This window comes from Microtus oregoni, unplaced genomic scaffold (genome assembly GCF_018167655.1).
Source record: "Microtus oregoni isolate MIOR12 unplaced genomic scaffold, Mior012 000023F_ref0000262, whole genome shotgun sequence".
Lineage (NCBI taxonomy): Eukaryota > Metazoa > Chordata > Mammalia > Rodentia > Cricetidae > Microtus > Microtus oregoni.
In genome coordinates, this window is record NW_024543082.1 from 31,701,391 (window position 1) to 31,727,035 (window position 25,645).

At 41.4% G+C, this 25,645-nt stretch overlaps 1 protein-coding gene across 1 annotated transcript in view; it reads left to right on the plus strand.

The window, feature by feature from the left end:
* The window catches only part of Brwd1 (bromodomain and WD repeat domain containing 1), an 81,268-nt gene extending 57,039 nt beyond the window's left edge, over positions 1 to 24,229 (plus strand). The window contains exons 29-41 of the mRNA XM_041672793.1: positions 861 to 922; positions 1,784 to 1,939; positions 2,106 to 2,226; positions 4,941 to 5,066; positions 6,791 to 6,863; positions 7,288 to 7,329; positions 9,301 to 9,447; positions 11,178 to 11,330; positions 13,205 to 13,371; positions 14,620 to 14,846; positions 16,934 to 17,092; positions 17,514 to 18,356; positions 18,876 to 24,229. Of these exons, the coding sequence (XP_041528727.1) occupies positions 861 to 922; positions 1,784 to 1,939; positions 2,106 to 2,226; positions 4,941 to 5,066; positions 6,791 to 6,863; positions 7,288 to 7,329; positions 9,301 to 9,447; positions 11,178 to 11,330; positions 13,205 to 13,371; positions 14,620 to 14,846; positions 16,934 to 17,092; positions 17,514 to 18,356; positions 18,876 to 20,017 (3,418 nt within the window). The 3' untranslated portion in view covers positions 20,018 to 24,229. The remainder of the gene's footprint in view (positions 1 to 860; positions 923 to 1,783; positions 1,940 to 2,105; positions 2,227 to 4,940; positions 5,067 to 6,790; positions 6,864 to 7,287; positions 7,330 to 9,300; positions 9,448 to 11,177; positions 11,331 to 13,204; positions 13,372 to 14,619; positions 14,847 to 16,933; positions 17,093 to 17,513; positions 18,357 to 18,875) is intronic.
* Positions 24,230 to 25,645: the final 1,416 nt, after the last annotated feature.

Below are 25,645 nucleotides of genomic sequence, written 5' to 3' on the forward strand. Positions count from 1 at the left end.
TGAGTCAGTGACCTCCAGTATGTCTCCGAGACCTGCAACACACCTTGCTGTCTAATATTCCCGAGACACAGGTCAGCATTGATACTGTATTAATATTCACAAAAACCTTCACCTCACCCACTAGCTGGCTATAGGATAAAAAAGTCTGGCGTTCAAGCTTTAACACTGACTGTGCTTCCCTTACTCTGAGGGCAGGTTGCTTAGGAGTTCTGATGTTTTAGTAAACCTTAAATTAGTTATTTTTCCATGTGGATATTTTGCCTGCATGTACCATATACATGACTGGTACCCTTCAGAGGCCAGAAAAGGGCGTCAGATCCTTCAGAATTGGATTTGCAGATAGTGGAGCTGGGAATCTAACATTTGTGCTCTGTTAGAGCAGCCAGTGCCCCTAACCCCTGAGCTATCTCTTTAGCCCCTCGCATAAACACTTTTTTTTCTTTTTTTGAGATAGGGTCTATCTATGTCATCCTTCCTATTCTAGAACTTGTTATGTAGACCAGGCTGGCCCTCGAATTCGAGATCTGCCTGCCTTTGCCTTCCAGGTGCTGAAGTTAATAACATGTACCACTATACCTGGCTACACTTTGTTTGTTTTGAAACAGCTCTGGCTGTATTGGAATCCCTTTTGTAGACCAGGCTGGACTCGAACTAAGAGATCCCCCTGCCTCTGCCTCCCTAATGCAGATTTAAAAAGGTGTGTGCTGCTACCACCTGGCCTTTCTCAATTTTTTAATACTAATGTTGGAAACGTAATTCCTGCAGTTAGACTAATTTTTGGTATTTCTTTTGTGATGTCTTGCTATTCTGTACGGTTTGTTTTTGGGAAAGGTAACTAATGCTTCCTGTTTGTTAAACAGGTGGGACAATACTGAAATTGAAAAGCTTAGCCCATGGGACATGGAGCCAATTCCTGACAATGGTACATATTGGTCATAAGTTCTGAAATTATTTTTCTTTCAATGTTTCTCACTTATGCACATAATGGGACATGCTTTTGTCCACTCATAAATGTCCTGAAGTTACCACAGTCTCAGAGCTTTGCTAGTATCAAACTGTTTGATACCAGTTTGTTTTCTTTTGGTCTTGGAGATTGTATTTATTATAGGTGTCTTAGCAGTTCATCTGTCACATGACCCACTTTATCGCCAGCACACGTGGCCCCTCTTTTCCCACCCACCCTGTTTTTTTTTGTTTTTGTTTTTAGTTGGGGGGGGGTGTTTCCCCACGGGGGGGGGGGTCTCTGTAGCCCTGGCTGTCCTGGAACTGGCTCTGTAGACCAGGGTGACCTTGAACTCAGAGATCCATTTCCTGAGTTCTTGGATTAAAGGTGAACACTACCACCACCTGGCTCAGTTTTTATTTATTTTTAAGATTTATTTATTTATTACGTATACAGTGTTCTGCCTCCATGTATGTCCACATTCCAGAAAAGGGCACTAGATCTCACTATTTATGGTTGCCAGCCACCATGTGATTGCTGGGAATTGAACTCAGGACCTTTGGAAGAGCAGCCAGTGCTGGTAAATGCTGAGCCATCTCTCCAGCCCCAGTGGTACCTGGAACTTTACATTTGGAAGGAATAGACTGAGGCCCTGAAGATGGTCTCTATTTAGTCTTTATCCGGGTCATAGTGCTTACACCTCAATTCAAGCAGTTTTGCAATCTCTGTAAACAACTTAGAATGTTGAAGGGTTGCTGTGTATATAGTACGGATTGCATGTTAGAGGTTGATCCCCCCGTACCTCTTCTTTAATTTTCTTTAAAATGGAATTCGTCATAGTTGATCCACCAGAAGAATTGGGAGCAAGTATCTCTGTCACTTCAGATGAGCTAGAGAAATTGCTTTATAAACCACAAGATGGCGAATGGGGCCGGAAGTCAAGAGATGAGGAGTGTGAGCGCATCATCAGTGGTATAGACCAGCTCCTGAACCTTGGTGAGTCACTGGCTGAGCCTCACGTTTGTCTCTGGCTCTCTTCACACAATGTCATATGAAATGGAGTTCTCTCTTAGGAATGGTTTGTTTTTTTTTTTTTAAAGCTAATTATCCTCTGTAGGTAATGAACTTACTGTTTAAAAGCCTAGAATTTTGTCTTTTACAGATATAGCAGCAGCTTTTGCAGGCCCGGTGGATCTATGTACATATCCAAAGTATTGCACAGTGGTGGCCTATCCAACTGATCTTTACACAATTCGAATGAGACTTGTTAATCGATTTTATAGGTTAGTAGAGCACCCCTTTCAAAATATCATAAAGAGCTCTTAGGACATAGTAACCAGCATGAATGAGAGGTACAGCTTGCAGATGGTTACTATGTGAGTTTTCAGTGCTGGTGAACATAATTTCCTGTTGTTGCTTGTTATGTCTTTGGGTGAATGACAAATATTGGGTAGTCAGGCATCAGATGATATACCAAGCTTCATTCATGTGCGTGTGTTAGAAATCTGATCCTGGTTTTTTTCTGCCTGTCAAATTCTAAATGCATGAGCTACTAGAACTTAATTTTTTTAAGCTTCATTTTTATCTGTCTGTGTGTATATGCATGTATGTATGTCCTTGTGCATAGAGATTTCCTTGGAGTCTAGAAGAGTTCCATCTCCTGGAGCTGTATTTAAAGGTGGTTGTTTCCAGATATTGAGTGCAAGAGCAGCCAGTGCTATTAACTGTTAAACCATAACCATGAACTAAAGATGGTAAAGGCTTATGAAACAATATAATTCACATTTTTATGATAATGTAGATAGAAATTTAGATACATATTGCTTTGTGATACAAAGCCTACTTTGAAATAAAAGAAAGGACTGGAGAGATGGTTCAGCGTTTAAGAGCACTGGTTGTGCTTTCAGAGGTCCTGAGTTCACTTCCCAGCAGCCACATGGTGGCTCACAACCACCTGTAATGAAGTCTGATGCCCTTTCCTGGTCTGCAGGTGTACATGCAGACAGAGCACGGAAATGTAAATGGAGCCTGTGCTCTCGTTTCTGGCCACCCAGACCTGAATAATAACATAAAAACTATATTACTTGCAACACTGTTCGGTCATTGGCTCAGGCGTATTCCTAGCTAGCTCTTACATCTAAATTAACCCATTTCTATATTTTCTATTTTACCACAGGCTCGTGGTCACCCTTACATCTTGCTTTTTGGGCGGCTGTAAGGTGTCTTCTGACTCCGCCTCACTTCTCTCTGCATTTAGTTTAGTTTTCCCGCCTGGCTCTATTCTGCCCTGCTATGGGCCAAAGCAGCTTCTTTATTAACCAGTGGTAATAAAACATGGGAATCCCACATCACTAGAATAAAAGGAAAGTAATACAAGATCTGTAAGAGTGCTTATCTTGAGGTAGCCCCAATTGGACTGCGTTGAATTTTGCCCCCTTTTCACAGAGTTAAATATTAACACTGCTACATTTAAAAGTAGTACATTTCATGAGTTAGTAATCTACTTGTTTGTCTGAGCAAAGCTTATTTCTCAGAGATAGCAACTTTTTGTTGTCGATTTTTAAAATCACTGTTAATTTTAAAATCACTTCTTTGTAATTTTTTAAATATTTGTTTGTTTATTATGTATACAGTATTCTCAGTGCTCTGCCTGCAGGCTAGAAGAGGGCACCAGATCTCATTACAGATGGTTATGAGCCACCATGTGGTTGCTGGGAATTGAACTCAGGACCTTTGGAAGAGCAGGCGGTGCTCTTAACCACTGAGCCATCTCTCCAGCCCGTTGTTTTTACAGTAATTGATACTATTTAAATTTTTATGATCCTTTGATGGAAATACTGTTGAACATAATTATTATTCCACATTTATAGTGGAATTATAACTAGTCATATGTGTTTAAGCTAGAAACCAATTTGTAATGAAACTGACTCAGAGTTGGTGTTGAACACATTTTCCTCAGTCTGCGTGTGTGTGGGGAGGGACTGTGGTGGGTGCTGTTGGCATGTGGAGAATGTCCAAGATATTCCTCTGGCACTCTTTGCTGTGCTCCCTTGATGCTGAGTCTCTGAGAGACCTGGATAAGCTAACTGCCCAGTAAACTCTTGTGTAGTAGCATCAAAGAGTTACAAAATTGCCCAGAATGCAGTACAACAAAGGTTTATTTATTTTGGATAAACTCACAGTAAGGGTAGCGATCTGCAGTCCTCTGCGTGCACTGGGAACTGAATCCAGCCAAAGAAGGGACTGTGCACATTTTTGCGTCTACACTTACAGTACACGAGACCACGCCCAAAGTGGGCTGGTATCTTAAAAATTATTGGCTAAAGGAGTTCCCACAGCACTCTTGGGAGCTGTATTTACCTCCTCCAATGCCGGAGTTAAAGGCATCCTACCGGTGCTCACTTCCTTTTCACATGGTTGCTGCAGAACCTAATCCACAAGCAAGCTATTGTACCTATGGAGCCACTTCCCAGCCCTGTTTGTTAAGTTTTGACAGCTTCAAAAGGTACTAATAGGGCTGGATAGATGGCTCAGTGGTTAAGAGCATTGCCTGCTCTTCCAAAGGTCCTGAGTTCAATTCCCAGCAACCACATGGTGGCTCACAACCATCTGTAAAGAGGTCTGGCGCCCTCTTCTGGCCTTCAGGCATACAGACAGAATATTGTATACATTATAAATAAATAAATAAATATTTTTAAAAAAAGGTACTAATAGGCATGGTGGAAAGGAAAGGATGGTGTGTGTGTGTGCGTGCGTGCGTGCGTGCGTGCGCGCTTGCGTGCACATGCTCGTGTGTGAGATAAAGTGATTGATGTGGTTTGTTTAAATTAGATCTTGTAATTTTTGTCTATTGTAACTATAATGACTGAGTTGAGAGCGTGAGGTTATTTAGTGTGACTTTTCACTAGTGCTGTCTGAAGATATGTCTCATTTACTAGACTAACTTTGCTAGGTTTTGGTTATTTTCCTTTTAAGTAATGGTACTTTTCTTTTTGAGGCGGTTATCTGCATTGATTTGGGAAGTCCGATATATAGAGCATAATGCAAGAACATTTAATGAACCGGAAAGTGTAATTGCAAGGTCAGCTAAAAAAATAACCGACCAGCTTCTGAAATTTATTAAGTAAGTGATCTCATGTGTGGTGGGAAAGTGATTTTTTTTCGATATACTGTGTTTTTATAATGTCCCATGTTTATTGCCTGAATTCTTCCCATCTGAGGTTTTACTTGAGGGAACATTTCCTTGCATACTTTCAATAAAGGAATGTGAACAATTCAGTTTTATTTTTTAATACTTCATTAAGTATTATGGGTATTTTGCCAGCTTATATGTATGTACACTTGTGTGCCTGGTGCCCTAGGAGGCCAGAAAAGGGTGTGGGATCTCCATGCAACTAGAGTTCCAGAGGGCAGTTACCTCCATGTTGGTGCTGGGAATGTAACCCAGATCCTGGGGAAGCACAAGCCAGTGTTTATTACCACTGAGCCATCTCGCCAGCCCCAACCTTTATATATTTAAAAATCTAAAGTAATTAAAAATAATTTCATCAATGTTTTATCAGCATGTATGTGTGTGTGTGTATATATACACGTGTATGCCTGATGTCTGATGCAGAAAGACGACATCGAATCCCTTGGATTGTGAGCCCATTATGTGGCTGCTGGAAATTGAACCCAGTTCTTCTGCAAGAGTAGTCTGTGCTTTAAACTGAGGTTCATCTCTTCAGCAAATGTGAAGTGTTTTATACTACTGTGTGGCTAATATCCAGTTGCTTGTGAACATAGCTGTGGTATAAAGTGTTAGGTAATTAACCCTGTCTAGTTGTGTCAGTTTCCAGTGTTTTAGTAGTTTGTATGCCAAATGCCCCTGTGTTTCAGAGTCAAATCTAGACTCGCTGGTGTATTTTAGTGTTGGTTTGTTTTGTTGTTTTAATCGTCTTCTAAGTTTTCTAGACTCTTTTTCTGAAATGTTGGTCACTTAATTTTGTAGACTGTAGGTTTTTCAGGCATCTTTTAATGACTAGGTTAAAGTTGAATTTATTTTGATTGTACTCTCTGAAAGTAGACTTGTATAAATAGTCTGTACATTTACATATTTTGCAAATTTGTTTGAAATTCTGTGAATACTGAAGTGGGAATTAAGACCTGAGTTCTTTTAGAGATGTCATATTTTTGTGTATGGACAGATAACCCAACTTCAGTCTTCTCATGAGAGAATAAATTTCCTTCCCATGTGTCTTGTCTTTACAAATTCTTTGAAAGACTCCTTAAGTCTAAGGCTATACCATCCCTGAACATGTCCGGTCTTGTGTGAAAACACAAGGAAGTTGCATGAGCAGACAGCAATGCCACAGTTAGCAGTCTAAGGTGTGGATGCTGGCCTCCTTCAGGATTGTTTTCTCTGCCTCCAAAAGCAGCGTGCCCGTGTTGTCATTATTTTTGGGCTTCCTTTCAGCATTCTTTCCTTTGTTTATTCACTGACGTTTAGATGGTTGGTTTGGTTTGTTTCCTTTCTCTTCTGTCTTAAATCTCCTTTTCTCATGGTATTTGCTATATCAGTTTTACTGTGCTAATACCTAGGAGAAATCATGCTGTGTTCATCCTGAAAAGGCCACTTAGAGTATCATTATTTCTGTGTTACCAACTTGATTTTGAACGCTTAAATTATCATTATTCTAAATTAGAATATTGAAGTCCATCTTTTCCATAGAGGACTGGTTACAGTCGTGTGTCATGTTTAAAGTTGGGTGTGTCTAGCCTGGGGAGCTATCTGCATTTTTTCACATGCAGTGAGTGCTTGTGAGGAGGACTATCCATGTGACTAATTGTGAAAATTTTAACTTTTAGGAATCAAGATTGTACAAACATATCAGAACTGTCTAACACATCGGAAAATGATGACCAGAATGCCGATGAATTGGTATGACGTTTTCACTTTATTTTTTTTTATTTTTTTAAATATTTATTTATTTATTATGTATACAATATTCTATCTGTGTGTATGCCTACAGGCCAGAAGAGGGCACCAGACCTTATTACAGATGGTTGTGAGCCACCATGTGGTTGCTGGGATTGAACTCAGGACGTTTGGAAGAGCAGGCAATGTTCTTAACCACTGAGCCATCTCTCCAGCCCCACGTTTTTACTTTATAATGCAATGATTTCAAAGCGAGACTAGAAAATGTAGGTCATCTAGTACCAGCTTTTGTGGTATGTTCCAGTTAGCTATGGCAGTATGGTGCTTGATGAGAATGTTCATGGTTAAGTGATGTCTCTGGTACACTTTTGCTCAGATGATGATTTCTGGTGAGAACTCCATAGTAAGGTGCTCTGGTTTATCCTAGGACGATAGTGATCTCCCTAAAACATCTTCTGGAAGGAGAAGGGTAAGTCCTCTGCATGGCAAACTGGTTTGTGTGTTCTGTGTTCAAAACCAAATATCATCTGGATTACAGCTTCTGCCTTAAAGTTATATGGTGGTACTGCATATTTTATGCGATGACTTAGTGTGGTTTATAAAGAAAGGGGAAAATCATTAAATCCAGGAATGTCTAGTTGAGCGTTGCTGCTGGAACTAAATTCTCAGATGGAGTAAGATGTGGACTCCCATGAGAAAGGAGGTAGGGCATCTGTGTCTGTGGGCTTTGCAGGACACTGGCCTGACTTGTGTGTCCGTTCATTTTCTTGGGAATCCAAGGATTTGATGTGACTGTAAGGTAGAGCAGCAGTTGTAGCTGAAGTGGGTGAATACAGCTTGGAGGATAAGGTATCTCTGATGGTTGCATTTTAATGTGGATTGAATGCTTGACTAAGAAAGAGTATTCTTCATGTGATTGTGAAGTCCAGGTACAGATAGTGTTGTTTTCTTGGAATAGAGAGGAAAAAAATGATAAGCTCTTTTAAGGGGAAAAGTAGATTAGCTAGGATTTGGAAAGGAGATCTGTTCAAAAAAAAGAAAATCAAGTATCATCTGGGTGTGGTGGCACATACCTTTTTAATCTCAGCACTCAGGTGGCAGAGGCAGGTGGATCTGAGTTTGAGGACAACTTGGTTTACATAGTGTGTTCCAGGACAGCCAGGACTACAGTTAGTAAGGTCCTATTTTTTTTTTAAATCAACTAGCTAAAGAAATTGAATACTCATTTTTTTGTGTAATGATTGTCCTAATTAACATTGAAGAGCTAGACATGCAGTTGTCTTGTTTATTTTCATGTTGCTTCATTTCCAGCTGGAGTGCCAAGTGTTTTCCTATGTCTGTTTCTTTGCTGTATCTGCTGTTGCAAATGACATAATTTATTCCACAAGCCAGATGTTGCTATGTGCATGGAGAAGTTTGATGTGACTCTTATTAAAATTATGGTCTTTCTTTCTCTCTGTCTCTTTCACGCACTCATACACACACACACACACACACCCTACTCCTATGCTTTCTGTTTGAGTTCATTCAAACCAGACAATAGCTTTTGTGTCTTTTTTGTGGTCACATTGGTTTCTATAAGGCATCTCTTCCCATGTCACAGCTAGGCTCTGTGATAGTTTTGGTTGAGGAGCCTGCCTTCCTTCCTTCCTTCCTTCCTTCCTTTGTTGTTTTTTTTGTTTGTTTTTGTTTTGTTTGTTTTTCAAGACAGGGTTTCTTTGTAGCTTTGGAGCCTGTCCTGGAACTAGCTCTTGTAGACCAGGCTGGTCTCAAACTCAGAGATCCACCTGCTTTTGCCTCCCGAATGCTGGGATTAAAGGCTTGCACCACCATCGCCCGGCGAGGAGCTATTCTTTCTACCTCATTTTCAAATGAGTGTGACAAACAAGGTGCATGGGTGAGAAAGAATTGGTAGAAGCGCTTGTTAGATTGTATGCCCTGTGCTCATTTTCACATTTAATGTTATTGTAATTCTTCTCATTAATCCTCTTATTTATTTATTTATTGGGATTTTTTTTTTTTTTTTTTGAGACAGGGTTTCTCTGTAGCTTTCGAGTTTATCCTGGAACTAGCTCTTGTAGACCAGGCTGGCCTCAAACTCGCGGAGATCCTCCTGCGTCTGCCTCCTGAGTGCTGGGATTAAAGGGGTATGCAAACACCGCCTGGATCTCATTAATATTTTCTTAAAGTATGTTTGTTTGTCTTAATTTTTTCCTTTTAGAAAAGTATGTTGAGAACGTTATGAAAGATGATTGGATGTTTGTAGCACTCAGCTTTGTCCAGCTAGATAACAAGTTGGAAACAGCCACAACTTCTAATACAATACAGAAAGTAGAAGAGCCCACTTAATTTTTTTAAGCTAGTATCTTACACCATACTGTGAAAATGCTCTCTCCACATTTTTCACCCAGGCTAAAATAACCTACAGATATGTTCTCAGGTCCACAACTGGAGAAAGAGGAGCAGCAGAGCCACCAGCTGTGTTGAGAGCGACTGGAGGAGGCAGTGCAAAGCCTTGCTTATCTTGATCTTCCAGTGCGAGGACTCTGAGCCTTTCAGACAGCCTGTGGACCTGGTCGAATACCCAGTAAGTTTCCTTGTTGTTGAGAAGAGAGTGGGGCCGCAGATTTATATTAAACTCAGGAGTAAAAGGACGGGCTTTATTCATGTTGGTATGTTCTCTTTCTACACTAGGTTAGTTCTGTACATGGTAACTCACTTAAGAACTTAGACATAGCTTCACAGAATACTAAAATGGGGGGTCTGTATGTGGGCTTTGCTGTCTATAGGCACAACATTAATTTACTGGAGCTAGAGAGGTGGCTCATAGGTTAGAGGTCTTGGCTGCTCTTACAGAAGTTTCTGACACTAACATAGCAGCTCACAGCCATCTCTAACTCCAGTCCCATGGGATCCAGTGCCCTCCACAGGCAGCAGACATGCACATGGTGCATATTCCTACATACGGGCATACTCACTCATTTGACACAGTAAAGAAGACTGAGATAATGAACAGGACAGGTGGACATTGATCAGAACCACGAATCCAAAACACCACCTGCTACTTCAAGCTTGGGATTACTGAGGACTGTAAAGCAGAAAATTAAAATACCCTTGTTTCATGGCCAGTATGCATTTGTCATTTAATGATATGTGTGGTGCTGGAGAGATGTGTCAGCAGTAAGAGTGCTTGCAGAGGACTAGAGTTTAGTTTCCCATACCATGTCAGGCAATTCATAAATAACCTGTCCTTCCGAAGGGGTCTGAACCGCTCTTGTGGCCTATCTGAGCACTGCACTCACATCCTAACATAAAGTAAAATAAAGTAATCCGGGCAGTGGTGTGGCACACCCTTAATCTCAGCACTCAGGAGGCAAAGGCAGATGGATTTCTGTGAGCTCAGGGCCAGCCTGGTCTACAGAGAGAGTTCTTGGACAGCCAGGAAACAGAGAAACCATGCCTTGAAAAACCAGCCAAATAGAAATAAAGTAAAATCTTTAATATTTGATAGTTTCTACTGTACTGTTGACTGAGTTTTCTATCCTGCCCTGTTACCACAATCGTTAAGTCCCAAAGAAACCACACAGAGGTCTACATTAGTTATTAACTGATTGGTCCATTAGCTCAGGCTTCTTATTAACTCTTATAACTTATAGTAGCCCATTACACGTGGCTTGGTACCTTTTTCGGCAAGGCAGTCACATCTTGCTTGCTCTGTGGATGGGTCAGGAATGTGGAAAGAGCTTCCTCCCTCTTCCCAGAATTCTCATTGTTCCACCTCTACTTCCTGTCTGGTTGTCCCGCCTATACTTCCTACCTGGCTACTGGCCAATCAACATTTATTTAAAATATAATTGACAGGATACAGACCATTGTCCCACACCACCGTACCTTTCTTTTTATCTTATGAATATACCTTAAAGTACTAATCCTCAGATATTTCACTTTTCCCCTTTCTATCATTTTGAATATTTTAGTGTAGATGTTTCCTTTTAAAAAGTTTGTGTGTATGGGTATTTTATATGTTCTATTTGCATGTATATTAGTGTGCCTTGTTTGTACTGCCCAGGGAAGCCAGAGAGGTGTAGAATCTGTATATTAGTGTGCCTTGTTTGTACTGCCCAGGGAAGCCAGAGAGGTGTCGAATCCTCTAGGACTGGAGTTACAGGTGGTTGTGTGTCACCGTATGGGTGCTGGGAGCTCAGGTCCTCTGAAAAGAGTAGCCAGTACACTAAATTGCTGAGCCATCTCCTACCCCTTAAGTACTTACATTTTGAGGGCATGAAGTTCATCTGTGAATTGTCATTTTTAAAACAGGATTACCGAGATATTATAGATACTCCAATGGATTTTGGAACGGTAAGGGAAACTCTAGAAGCTGGGAATTATGATAGCCCTGTGGAATTCTGCAAAGATATCCGATTGATATTTAGCAATGCAAAGGCCTATACACCCAACAAAAGATCAAAGGTAATTTTTTTTCTTGCTTTATTTTAACAAAGTGTTCATGATGTGTACTTTTCTACTTGTAGTAGTAGTTAGGGTATGTACAATAACTGGGTAAACACAAGACTGCCATGTTGGACAAGTTGTTGCCAAAGCTTTCATAAGAACAGTTTTTAATCTTAAAGGTACTCTCGTGAGTATGAAGTTACATGTGAATATAGATAGAGATTGCTGGTTAGGATAGTGGTGGAGTTTATTAGTTTATGAATTAGACACGGTAAGAGATAACTTGTATCTATCAGTTAGTAGCACATTTATAGTGATATAATAGAAGCTACATGAATATAATTTTAATTGCCGTGAGCTGGATAATGTATACAGTTTGGATACTGTGGCCATAAAGATAATTCATTTCCCAAATCGGTTGTCGCAGAATGGCATGAAGCTATATCCTGCTATTCAGAAGGGTGTGGATTTCAGATTTAAGTGTAGCTTATTTGTGGAAGTGTCTCTTAGTATAATTGGATCATTGCTAAGTAAGACCCAAGAGCTGCTCACTTTAAAAACAAACAGAAAACAAAAACCATTTTTGAGACAGCGCTTGAGGAGTGGCTCACCAGGAGGGGGTGCTGTTGGCTGTCAACTCCAGCAGCCTGAATTTGATTTTCAGAGCCCACATTATGGAAGGAGTGAATTAACTCCTACAGGTTGTCTTCTGATTTTTTTCTGTCCAGACATAAATTTAAAAAATGTAAAATAGGATAAGAAAAATTTCGAGACAAGAGTTTTTGACTGGCTTGTAACTTGCTATCTAACTAGCCTCAAGGATTCATGCCTATCTCCCTGGGATCACAAGACTGTTCTTCTATATCTGCTCCCTCCCTCCCTCCCTCCCTCCCTCCCTCCCTCCCTCCTTCCCTCCTTCCTTTTAAATGTGGATTATGGGGCTTGAACTCAGATCCTTATGCTTTCAAAGGACATACTTTATTGGCTGAGCCATTTCTCAGCCTGATAGTAAACTTTTGAGTATTAGACCTGGGCACTCATTTCTGTATTTAATGTGGGTGTGTGCAGGCTTCCTCCATAATTCACGTAGCTTAGACCAGTTTGATGTTATTTTAATGATTTGATAATTATTGAATTTGTTGGGCTTGGGATTTAACCCAGTTGTAGAGTGCTTAACCTACACACAGTGTGTGTTAGAACCTGGTTCTGTCTCCATGCTGCATAAGCCGGGTAGTGACACACACAAGAGTGATGGAGGAGGACCAGGAATATGCCTACATTGTAAGTGACTGGATGTCTTTTGTGTGGGATGAAAGACGTTCTGTATCATATATAGATTTAGGTGGTATTCCAGTCAAATTTCAAAATGATTGCTGTAAAAATGCTTTTGTTTCTTTGATCCAAACACACACCAAATAGCAGTATTAGAAGTAACTTCGAAGCCGGGCGGTGGTGGCGCACGGCTTTAATCCCAGCACTCGGGAGGCAGAGGCAGGTGGATCTCTGTGAGTTCGAGGCCAGCCTGGTCTACAAGAGCTAGTTCCAGGACAGGAACCAAAAGCTACGGAGAAACCCTGTCTCGAAAAATCAAAAAAAAAAAAAAAAAAAAAAAGTAACTTCGAAATTTGTTAAGGAGAAATGTGCACTTTGTAACTGGTTGGGACCAATGTTAAAGTCCTGAGGATATCCACTGAGTTGTCTTGGGTTGTGGAGTGTAGAGTTGTCTCTTTACCACTACTCTGAAGTCAGCTTTCAGTGTATGTAGATGTCTCCATATCCCGCAAATGCTGGTGATGTGTGGTAGGTGGGAAGGAAAGAAGATGTTCCTCCACCTACAGTGACCTGGGACAGAGTTACTTTGTAATTCTGGTTTTGTTTTTGTGTCTGTATAGATTTATAGTATGACCTTGAGATTGTCTGCTTTGTTTGAAGAAAAAATGAAGAAAATCTCCTTTGATTTTAAAATTGGTCAAAAATTTAAGGAGAAACTTCGGCGAAGCCAAAGATTTAAGCAACGGCGAGGTTGTAATGGTGCCTTTCGGGCTGACAGAAGTATAAGGTGAGTGGGATGGCATTGCACGTGATTGGTTTTTAATTTAAGATGTTTTACTGTGCTAAAAGTCATCTCTTTGAGTACTGATCTACACGCTCATCTAGTATTTAGGCTTCTTTAACTTTACATCAAGAAACCTTTTAATACTTGGCTCTCATAGTTCAGTGTCCAGTTATAAGAGTGTAGGTTTGCGTTATCCTGGTGTCGTCTTTTCCCTCTCTCCAGCCTGAAGATTTCTTTAGAATGCTTTGTAAAGCAGGCAGGTGAACCTGCAGTGGTCGCTATCTTTGTAAAGCAGGCAGGTGGACCTGCAGTGGTCGCTATCTTTGCATTCTTGCTGGTGTTTTAATTCTACCTTCATTTTGAAGGTAAATTTTAAAAATACGTTTTGGGGAAGTAAAACAGTTTGAGGCAGCCTGGTCTACAGAGTGAGTGCCAGGACTGGCTCCAAAGCTACATGAAGAAACCCTGTCTTGAAAAACAAGAAAAACCAACAAGAATTGGTTTGGAAATTTTATTTATTTTTATTTTATGTATATGGCTATTTGTCTGCATGTAGGTGTGTATATCACATGTGTGTCCTGAGACGGGGGTTACGGAGGCTTGTGAGCTACCATGTGTTGGTGCTGAGAATTGAATCTGGGTCTTCTGGAAGAGAGAGTGGCTGCTGATCCCTCTCTCTAGCCCAGAAAAATAATTTGGATGCATAGTGAATTCTTGTCAGTTCGCCTACCGTATTAGCTGCTGGTATCCTGCTGAGCTTCTTCCCTTGTTGCATACATTATTTTCCTTTTGCTGCTTCCAAGGTTTCTTCCTTTCTTCAACCCACCACAGGAGTAGCTTTGTATTACTTGGGTGTTTATCCAGTTCTGTGGGTATGAAGTGTAATTTGTCAAATTTGAAAAGTTTTTATTCACTGTTTCTTTAAATATTTTTCCCTGCTTTTTTCCCCTCTTTCTTTGGACTACCAAAATTTCTATGTGACTAATACCCAGATTTGTAACTTAACAGAATGCATACTTAGGTGTAAATAGTCTGTTTAATTGGATCATCTGATCATTATTCAAAGTTGAATAAACCTGTAAAATTTAGAGTAAAGAAATACTTATTAATCCATCTTTAATAAACATTAATAGTGAATGTTTTATTTATGTGAATATTTGCAGGCTGAAAAGCAATATACTTTTATTTGGGTATTCTCTGGTGATTTATGTTTTATTAATAATTGTTTCTCTTGTCCATACTTTTTACCAGAAATATCAAACAGAAGCAGATGAAATCTCAGACAAAAGTAATTCCACAGTTGATGTGTCCTTCCTCCCAGTCTACCTCAAGTAGGGCACCTGTGTCCTCAGCCTGCAAGACAAGCACTGGTGCCTCTTCAGGCTTCACCTCTGGGGACTCTTCAGACTCAGCGGGGCCACCAGGGAGAACGAGAAGACATAGATCTGAAATACTAAGGAATGGCTCTGAGCTGTCGGGTGAGGAGTGCTGCTTATTTCTGTGGATTAGAAACAGCACAGTGTACAGCCATGACACCAGTATGAAATTGTCTTAGTTACTGTCCTAGTTAGACCCCGTGACCATGGCAACTCTTCTAAAGGAAAACATTTAATTGTGGTGGCAGCTTACCATCAGAGGTTTAGTCCATTGTCATGACAGTGAAGCAAGGCAGTGTGAGACAGACATGGTGCAGAGAAGGAGCTGAGAGTTCTTGTATTTGACTAACAGGCAATGGGAAGTGACTTGACCCCAAAGCCTGCAGGACATATGTCCTCCAGCAAGGCCACACCCACACCTATACCAACAAGGCCACAGCTCCTAATAGTTCCATTCCCTATGGGGGCCACCTTCCTTCAGAACACCAGAATATAGACACGGTTACAGAATGAAGTCTCCAAGTATGTAAGAACAGGAAACTGGGATACCCTATCTGTCTTGGGATTTCTTTTGCTGTGGTAATGCAGCCAGTTTGATGGAGGTGTTTTCTCAGGTGAGGTTCCTTCTTCCCAAATGATTCTAGTGTGTGTTTAGCCAGCACAGCTGACTCTATGTCAACTTGACACACAAACACATCACCGTTCAACTAGATCTTTTTTTCTCATTTGTCCCTAAGATGGCAGGTTAAATTAATGTCACAGTATAAAACAACCCAACTTTTTGAAAGTCCCAACAGTTTTTTAAAATTCTGAAGTTCAGTCTTTTTTTAAAAACATCCAAAGTCTCATTCAAAGTTCAAAGTCCTTCTAGAATTCTAAACTCTCTTAACTGTGGGATCCTTTAAAATCAAAAATAAGTTACATACCTTCATATTCAGACCAAAGCAAACCCAAAATTGCCAAAGTTTGGTGCTGTATGCCTGGGAGGCACTCATTGTCTGCAGCATGCACAGCTCACCTTCCTAGGTCAGATCAGCTCCGTTTCACAGCTTCTGCTGCTTTTGGTGATCTTCCCCTGGCATCTTTAAAATGCTGCGATCTACACTGCAGCCGTAGCCTCCCCGAGCACTCTTTAGGGACTCTGTCACTGCCACATGGTACCAAGCTTCAACTTCTCTCCATGGCTTTTTCAATCCCGGGGCTTAGCTACGATTGAGGTGCACCTTTACCTCTGGCCTCTCATAGTGCCAAGCTTCAGCTGCTCTCAGTGACTCTTCATATCTTCAAAACAGGCATGTTAGCCTGTTTTATTGTAGCTCTTAGGACCATGAGCCCAGGGGTTGTACCACCCACAGCCATCTGGCCTCCCACATCAATCATCAATTAAGAAAATTCCATACAGTCTTACACACAGGTCAATCTGGTGGGAGCAGTTTTTCAGTTGAAAGCTGCTCTTCCCGAATGATAATTGTGTCAGGTTGACACAAAACAAGCTTGCACACTGCCTCGTGCTCCTGTGTGACTGTGAGGTTCATGTGTTAGAACTGTCTTGTCAGGAGCTGCTGGAGATCTGAAACTCCTCCTTTTGAGGTCAAAGGGTCCAGAATGATTGTATCTTCTAGCATAGAAATGTCTTGATGTCACAGAAGGCATAATAATTAGTGGGGCTAATTAAGTTTGAAATGGAAATTTGCTCTTTTTATTTCTGTTTTTCGAGACAGGGTTTCTCTGTAACTGGAAAGTTTGGTTTTAAATTGTTTTCTAAATTTTGCCCAGTGTGTGGTGGTCAGCCTTGAAAATACAGGCATAACTTAATGTGGAACACTGAAGTGGACTTGTTTTTAAGTACCTCTTTTAAGTCACTTTCTACATTCAAAGCATTTTTAGAATCTTTAATTTTTTTGTTTTAAATTTCAGCTTATTTTCTCTATTTATCATGTGCCTGGTACCCACTAAGTCCAGAAGAGGGCATCCAATTCCTGGAACTAGAGCTAGAGGCACTTGTGACTAACTGTCATATGGGTGTTGGGGCTGAGCTTGTGTCCTCTGCAGGAGCAGCAAGTGCTCTTATCTGTTGAGCCATCTGTGCAACTCAAGAGTCTGGGTTTAGTATAAGTTACATCGTGAAATATTTGAGTTATGAGACAAATGCTTGTTGTGGAGACCTTATTATTTTTGTTTTGTTTTAGAAAGTGAAATGGAAGATTTCATAGCTACCTCTTCATCTTCGCCTAGTTCTGAGGAAAGCAAAGAGAGCCCCAGAGCTGCAGAGAGCTCCCTGCGCAGTGGCTTCTTGAGAAGCAGCAATCTCAGGGTGACGAGAACACGAGCCGCTCAGAGAAAAGCTGGTCAGTGACTAATCAGTGTTGATTGGTGTAATTGAACTCATCTAGATGTGATGAAATGTCTCAATTCTTTTAATTTGGAAAGGAAAGTAACATCAACATGTTTCAGTCAATCCTTGTAGAAACATTTGAAAACCTAGTGTGTCTAGTGTCACCTTAGGAAGCAAGCGCCAGTGTGGCCTGTGTGTCTGTGTACTATGACTGTCCAGAGTAAGGAAACCGTTCCCTAACCCCGTCACTATGTGTCTGTGTAGTATGACTGTCCAGAATAAGGAAACAGTTCCCTAACCCCGTCATTATGTGTCTGTGTAGTATGACTGTCCAGAGTAAGGAAACAGTTCCCTAACCCCGTCACTATGTGTCTGTGTAGTATGACTGTCCAGAGTAAGGAAACAGTTCCCTAACCCCATCACTTTATTTTCAGGTTCTGTTTCTTTAGAAAATGGATGTGGCAGAAAAGCCACTCGGAAGAGAGCCTACCTAAGTGATTCTGATAACAACTCCGTGGAGACAGATGAAGATCTGAAGGGCAAGGCTGGAAACACCCGGAAAGTCCTCCGGAAGTGTGCTGCTGTTGCTGCCAACAAGATAAAGTTAATGAGTGATGCGGAAGAAGACTCGAGCTCTGAGAGCCTCTGCTCTGGCCGTAAGCTGCCACATCGCAACGCCTCGGCTGCAGCTAGGAGAAAGTTACTACACAATTGTGACGACCTTAAGTCAGAGACGGAAGAAAAAGACCAGAGCCGAGGAGCGCAGCTGCTGTCTGGTCCTCACTCCTCCCAAGACAGTGTCAGTGACTCAGACAGTGACTTGAGAGTGGCCCGGAAGAACTGGCACGCGAACGGCTGCACATCCCACACTCCAGCAACAGGCAAAACAAAGTTCCTTCCAATAGAGTCTTCTGAGGAAGACTCCAGATGTCCCGAATCAGATGATGGGCTCAGCAGCACTGCTACCCCTTCAACATCTGGGCAGAAACTTGGGACAGAGAACATCTCTGAGGAAGTTGACTCTGAACCAGGAAGCAGTAAATTATGCAAGAATGCACATTTGTTTAAGAAGGCGACTGTCTTGAGCGATTCAGAAGATTGTGAAGAACAAGGACGGAAGAGCAAGAGACTTCGCACAGCGGAAGGAGACCCAGTCCCTGAGGCCTTGAAGAGTGAAGCTGTTTCTGTGCTGCAGGGTCTCTCGGGTCCTGGGTCTGAGACTGAAGTGGATTCTGATGTTGGCACAGCGAAAGATAAATTGCACAGCGATATGAATGGTAATTCTAGACACTCGCCCTTTCACTAATTTACCCCTTCCTCCTCTTTCTATTGGGTAAAAGACTGTTTGCCCTCTTCTAGATTTCTTTTTATTAGCTGTTTTTTCTGATTGTATGCTGGTTCTTTGTTCACCTTTCTGTTGTCACCACACTGTGCACAATCACTGTTAGTCACTGAACGTTTAGTCTTGGCTTTAACTATTCTGTTAAAGATTTTACTTTGAATATTGGCATTGTATTAGAGACAGGAACGTGGTAGTGACTGCTTGAGAAAGAGAAATGATGGGATTGGTTCAGTGTTAGTAATGATGGCAGCTGGTGGAACGGTCTTGTTGAACCTCTTCACGTTGTCCTCAGTTGGGCTCTGCTGCACTCAGGCAGTGTCAGGAGTTGGGACCATCTCACGTAACCTGACTGTTAGTAAGAATTCAGCACTTAAATTGTCTTATGTTAAGCGTTTGATTACTTTAGAAATAGTTACTCATATCAAAGATTAAAAAAATACTTTTTCATTTTTAGATTCTCTGTCTCAAGAGAATGGACAAAGCAGAAAAATTTCCCAGAAAAGGGTCTGTTCCAGTGACTCGGAAAGCAATCTCCAGGTTATGAAGAAGTCACCCAGGATTACTCGAAGTGCTAGTGTGGCTGCTGATAAAACCAAGCTCACAAGTGATGCAGAAAATGTCACCTTAGAAAGGGTGTGTACTCGAGGCAGAAGGAGAAGGAAAAAGCCCATCCGATTGGCCTGTACCCCAGCAAAGAAGATACCGAGTGGTGGTGAGACACACGCACACTGTGAAGTGCCAGAGGCACAACGTGCCTGCGGTAGCAACCTCCCCGAGTCTGAATCCCAAGGTAGTACAAAAAATGCCAGTGAGTCTGTAAATGCAGAGTTGGATTCTGAAGGGGCTTCCAGTGTTGAGCATACTGAAAGCATACAGAAGAGGCATACGGACACTGTGGACATCAGAATGCCGCCTAAAACTCGGAGCTCCTCTGCTAGACCTTCTCAGGAAGACCCCCAAAGCCACACCCCAGATAGTGAGATTAGCTTGTCTTCTGAATCAGTTTTGGCCCAAAAAGCTATCACAGAGAATAACTTTGAAGAAGACCTGAATTATGGGTTACGGAGGTGGAATGGCAGAAGGCTCAGGACATATGGAAAAGCCCCTTTCGATAGGACAGCACAACTGACTCACAGTCTGCAGGCTTCGGCAGAGGTTCGAGGGAAGAGGAGACTGCGTCCTGAGCTAGACAGTGTGGACACACCTGGACAGACGGAGACTTCAGCGTGTGTACCTGACACCAGCCCTAAGTCTTCAGATTTGGGGTCAGTGACTGAATCTGATGCTGAGTGTACTGATAACACAAAAGCCCCGAGGAAGGAGAAAAGGAAAGGAAAAGCAAAGGTGGTTAGAAAAGGTAAAACCCATCCCTCTAACCCGTCTAAGACTGCACGACATCAAAGACAGAGTAAATGTCCCCGGTTGAGTGTGGATGACAACGACTGGGAAGATTTGGACTATGCAAAAGCTAAAAGAGTTGTTCGGCGCTCAAAAATAAAAACAAGAAATCAGGGTAGGAGAACGGTGAGATACCATGATGGGGAAGATGACAGAAGCATAGAAAACGCATTGGAGCTCAGTGACTGCACCTTGTGACCTTGAGAGCCAGCGTGCTCACAGCGACTGGAATGTATTGTGAAAGCTGGCTTACAATTCAGGGAATATATTTATATTTTTCTATGAGAAGTTTGTGAATGTGACTAAATCATGACTGTTATTTTTATTTGCACTTGCTGGTTTTTGAAGCAGCATTCAGCACAGGTGCCAAAATATGCTTCATTTTGGGGGCAGATCTACTTTGACAGTATTGAATACAGACAGCAAGAGTTCGAGACACGTTAAACACTAGACGACTTGGTTACCCAAACCACTGAGCATTACTTTGTAACAGCAGTGTCACGCAGTTATTTTCTGAATTTGTCCAGAAGTGGTAGTTTCTAAACCCCTGCCATGTAGTTAAAGTAGGAGAAAAATCCTCGTGACCTATGTTTACAGAATCTTGATAAATATTATGTGCATACTGACATTATAATCATGGCGAGTGTAACCATGATTAGTAGGCAAGGCACCTACCACTTTTTTTTTTTTTTTACTATTTTTTTTTAATCATTTTCCCTGGAGACTTGAGTAAGATACATTTACCCGCATCTGGTCATCTTTATTAACATGGCTTCCACTTTTTCCCAAATGCTTGTTGGGTCTTACTCTTATCTTTTTAAGGAAAACCTGATGACTTTAATGTTTATAAACTTGAATTTATAAAGTGCTGGTAAATGATTTTACATGTTTGGAGTGCATAATTTAAAGGTCTAGGTTGAGAGAATAGTTAGAATATTTTCTTTTAGATAGTTCACTGACAAATTGTTCCTTGGTTTTTTTTGTTTTGTTTTGTTTTGTTTTTGTTCAAGATTTACTTTCCATTAGGATTTACCAAATTCTTGCTTTTCCATAATCTTACTCTAAAGTAGAGAAGTTTGTGTGCCTTAGATTTAGGGAAAGTGTTCTTTAATAAGAGGGCAGGGCTAATGGTATTTCAGTTCTGTGTAGATTTTCCTCTGTCAGAACTGTAGAGTTCAGAGTACAATTGTGAATCCTAGCTATGTCCTTCTCCATCCTTGAACTTACTGCTGTCATGTGCATCATCAGCATCCTTTGCTGGGACCTCTAGTGTAAGAAAGTCATGTTTGAGGCACAGTGATTTTGAAATCATTTGAAGTGAACATCACATCACCCTCAATACTAGAGTACATTTATTTTTGAGCCAGGTTCATTTCTTTGTTGAGTTGCTTATTTTTGGTCTACTGTAGATAGCTCTTCCAGGTAGGTTTCCCTTGAGTTTCCGTGAGTGATAGGGATATGTGGTTTACACACCTTCGAGTGATTTTTGACCATAGTTGTGTTTGCTTTCATATATAAACTGCCCCCTTTCCCTCCTCTTTTCCTGGGGTGGCAGATCAGGAAGAACATCTGATGTTCTTTGGTGTCACAATTCCTTTTGGCAGGCAGCACTCCTCTGTTCTCATGCAAGAGATGGGGTTGGCTTTGGGAGTTTCCAGCGGTGGTTGGTAGGTGCTGTTTCTCAGGGTAGTGATCTCTGCCCACCACACATGGGAGGTTAGATGCTTACCATAGAGTAGATGGAAGGTCCTGTTGTCTTTGGCCATCGACCAGAAATACGTTTGATTCCTGTTACATCCCTCAGAATTTTAGCTGCATGTTTACCATTATCTGCAAAAAGGCACCAAAAATCCATAAATGAATATGAAGTGCACTCATAAGTGAGTTTGGGTTTCATGTGCAGAACGGTTCTCAGGCTTAGACTAAGTTTTAAATGATAGTTGATTAGTCTACAGTCCTTTCTAAAACTCCCACTCCCCCTTTCTTTTTGGTCCAATTGTGTAGAAGCAGTATTTCGGGTTCATCAGAGAACAGAAGTGACTCTGGTGACCTTGGGTGGGATTGTTGACAGTGACTCTCAACTTGTGAAGTCAAGATGAGGGGTTGGGAGGAAGTATTTTTGTGGGGTTTTGTTTTTCATTTTTTTCTTTTTGGTTATGGTGCTATTTCTAACATGAAATTTGAATATGTGACACACTCCTAAGTACCATTAAGGATTAAGGATGATTAATAAATAATAGTTAAAATGTTTACATTGAGCACTAGGTGTTTAAATGCGCAGGGATTTAATGCACAGATGTACTTTAATGTTGAGGATCAGTTGGTCTTTTTGGGAGCGTTACAAGGTGAATGTGAACTGGTCCAGAGACAAGTGCTCCAGCTTCTGTTGCACTTGAAGTATTAGTGGTGTATATGTAAAAGTAGACTTCTCCCCACTCGAGTTTTGTATGTCCAAAGTCTATGCTTTTATTCATTTATGATTTTTTAAAGTATTTAGGTTTGATTTTTACTTCTTTTGAAATTTTAATATTTCCAAGCATATTAAGAAAGAAAGATTTAAAAGGATTCCCCTCAATATCTATTTTAAAAAGGTGTCCTGACAATGTACGGTAATTTATGAATAAAGAAAATGTGTCCCATTATCAGGTAATCCTAGGGTGGTCATTGTTTTTATTTTTTAAAATGGAAAACTTCTGATCAAATAATGCCTGAGGTTAGTGTGACCCTGGGAACTATGGTACGACAGTTGTGGCTATCTCTAAGGGATACCAACACAAAGGCTTCTTCTGTGTAATGAAATGAGGCTGCACCTAAGGGGAAGTTGGGTTTGAATACAACATGTTTTTAAAAAGCACTTCATGCCCCGGGAGAGCAGTGCAGAAAGGTTATAAACAGGTCCAGCTGTACCACCAGAAGAGTGCGCTGCCCAGACAGTAAGGTGTGTCGCTAAACCTTTGCCCTCCTTGATGCCTTCTTAGGGTAGTGATGGGCTCACACTGCGCTCCCAGTTTCTGTGGTAGTTTCCCCTAAATCACTGTACTGTATGGAAAAAAAATTGAATTGGGTCTTAGTCTCTTCTACAAGTTGAAGTTGATTGTGTCAACTGAAAAAAAGACTTATGAGGTTTGTGATCAATAGAATGCAAAACATTAAAGAAACGTGATTGTTTTTGTTTTCCTCTTCAGTCCATTGTATTGATTATGCTAGCAACGTTCACAGGCTCAAAATGGCCTTCTCCTTTAATGGTTGAAGTAACCAGCTCCATTCTTTTATCAGCATTAAGCCAATGTGTTTCAGATACCTTACAGTTGTAACCAAAACCTTGAGTTTTTCCTCATAGTCCCTTTAGTGTGCAGGAGCCTTGCAAAGCCTGCCTTCTGCTGACCCTCACCTTTGGCTGTGGAGAGCAGGAAGTAGTAAAGAAGCAGAAGACACCAGTCGGCACGGGATCCAGTTAAATCTGGCCTCCCAGTGCTTTGTAACACGTGGTCCAACCCAAATTTGTTAATGCAGGGGTTGAGATGGTGTGCGCTCTAATTAGGTTAGTGAATGTGAGTCCTCCATGTAGTTTCTGTTGTCATTCCTGGGAGGCTGTGTTGTCTTTTCTTACATTTTAACATTCTAGAATTATTTTTAAGTGTCCCTGAGGATACCTGGGAATTTTCGAAATTAAAGAGTTGGGGGTTTTTTTGTTCGCTTTAAACAATTTCTGTATTATCTGCAAAGCTTGTGTCTAGTATACTACCACATTGCTAGGAAAATTACCTCCTTAATCGGTGTCTTCTTGTGAATTTTTTGGTTAGAGTCCCAGCATCTTGATTCCTGTCGTCCGTGTGTAAATAGTGTGGCAAGACTTGATAGACTCCACTGAATTCTAATGTGTGCTTGCTACACTGCGTGTGTTAAAGACAAGTGTATTATTAAGGCCTTTACTTTTTATATTTTAAATTTTCATTTTTTTATATGTATGTGTTTTGCCCTGCCCACAGAGACCAGAAAAGAGTGGGTATCAGATCCCCGGGGACTAGAGTTACAGAGGGTTGTGAGCGACCCCGTGTGTTCTGGGAATCATTTCTAGTGACTCCTGAGTTCTCAGCCTTTTCTCCAGGCCTTTATTTTCTGAGACACGGTTGTTTCAAGAGAATGTGTGGTGTTGACCAGCCTGGAACACAGACATCTATGTGCCTTTGTCTTTCCCCAGGTCTGGGATCAAGTTTATCAAAGCGTCTGAATTGGCCCAGAAGTGGCAACATTAACCATCTTGATTTTAGCAGGATCAGTTGCAGACTGCCCCACCTCCATCCCCTAGTAGTTTGGACTTCTGTTTTCATCAATGTTGGAAAAGTTGAAAGTATTTTTAATTTCTAAGTATAAATCGTGTAATTCTAAGTATAATTTCTAAGTATAAAATTGGATTTTGTGTTATGCTTCATCTGCAGTACTCCTACAGTCGTCATCTGGGCTTGTTATGTGGTTGAAGTTCCAATGGGCATATCTTTAAATTTTCTCTCACATATTAAAAACAACAACAACAAACAGTTCGTAGGATGCACCTCAGGCCTTGGTCACAGTAGACTGAGATTAAACATGTTCACAAACTAAAGTCACGGGAAATGTGACTGCTACACTAGGAGCAAGCTAAAGGTCTTTCAGCACTCAGGGCGCTTCCCTGGCCTCTGTCAGTGGGTCCACCCCTACAGAACCCTGACCTCTGTCAGTGGGTCCCACCCCTGCAGAACCCTGACCTCTGTCAGTGGGTCCCACCCCTGCAGAACCCTGACCTCTGTCAGTGGGTCCCACCCCTGCAGACAGAGCAATGGCCTGCAGTGCTACTAGTGAGCAAGGGACCCAAAGTGACTTGTGCTTTTCATGAGTGTCAGTCCTTTATCTCTGACACTTGATCCTCCAGACCCGTAGTTTGTAATGCTGAGAAGTTTCTGAAGAATAGCCACCAACTTTTCATCTTGATGATACCAGTTTTCAAAGGAGGCACAGCCCTGTAATAATGAGCTAACTTAGAAAAGCCAGGTTGGTCACTGGATGACCACTGCACTGCTGAATGAGCTCAGTTGTTTCAGGCCACCTCTTGTCCTGCAGCAGAAGATACCACCGCACCATTGCCGCCTTTCCGCAGAACAGGAAGTGGAACCTAATCACAGGACGGGCACTTTATATAGAGATATCTCATTATCTAGAGGGATGGCAGTTTTCGGGATGTTTCTGGAAGGGTGGGAGGAAGTGCACACAGTTTACGGCTAACTGTAGGGTGCTCACTGGATTCAGTGTTCACACAGCCACCAGTAATACTAGGAACATAGCATTTTAGGTTGGGTATCTTGTCAGATTTGATTTAAATACTTGAATTAAGAGATGCTGGCCAGATGAACATTTTCAAATGCTTCCACAGTAATGAGATGTACCACGTACATGTAGTGTCTGTGGAGGCCAGAAAATGGTTGGTGATGTGGGCAAACATTCAGGCCAAGCCGGCTTGATAACAATACGTGACCAAAAGGCTATCGTTTTCTGGGTCTTGCCAAGTTCTCTAGATGCCTGCCTGCCTGCCTGCCTGCCTGCCTGCCTGCCTGTTCTACAGTCTGTGTCACTCTGTCGTCATATTCCCATCAGGCTGTGTTGTCCCTTTAGATTTATTTGACTTGTCATGACTGCAAGAGTAGTTATGAGACCCAATCCCTAGCCGATAACAGACACCCCAAAGTGCCACATAACTTGAACTTTTACTTTTACAAAAAGACTTGACTTACCTGCTTGGCAGACAGCTCTGTGAAAGGATCTGCCTCTTCAGTGGACTTTCTGCCTCGCTCA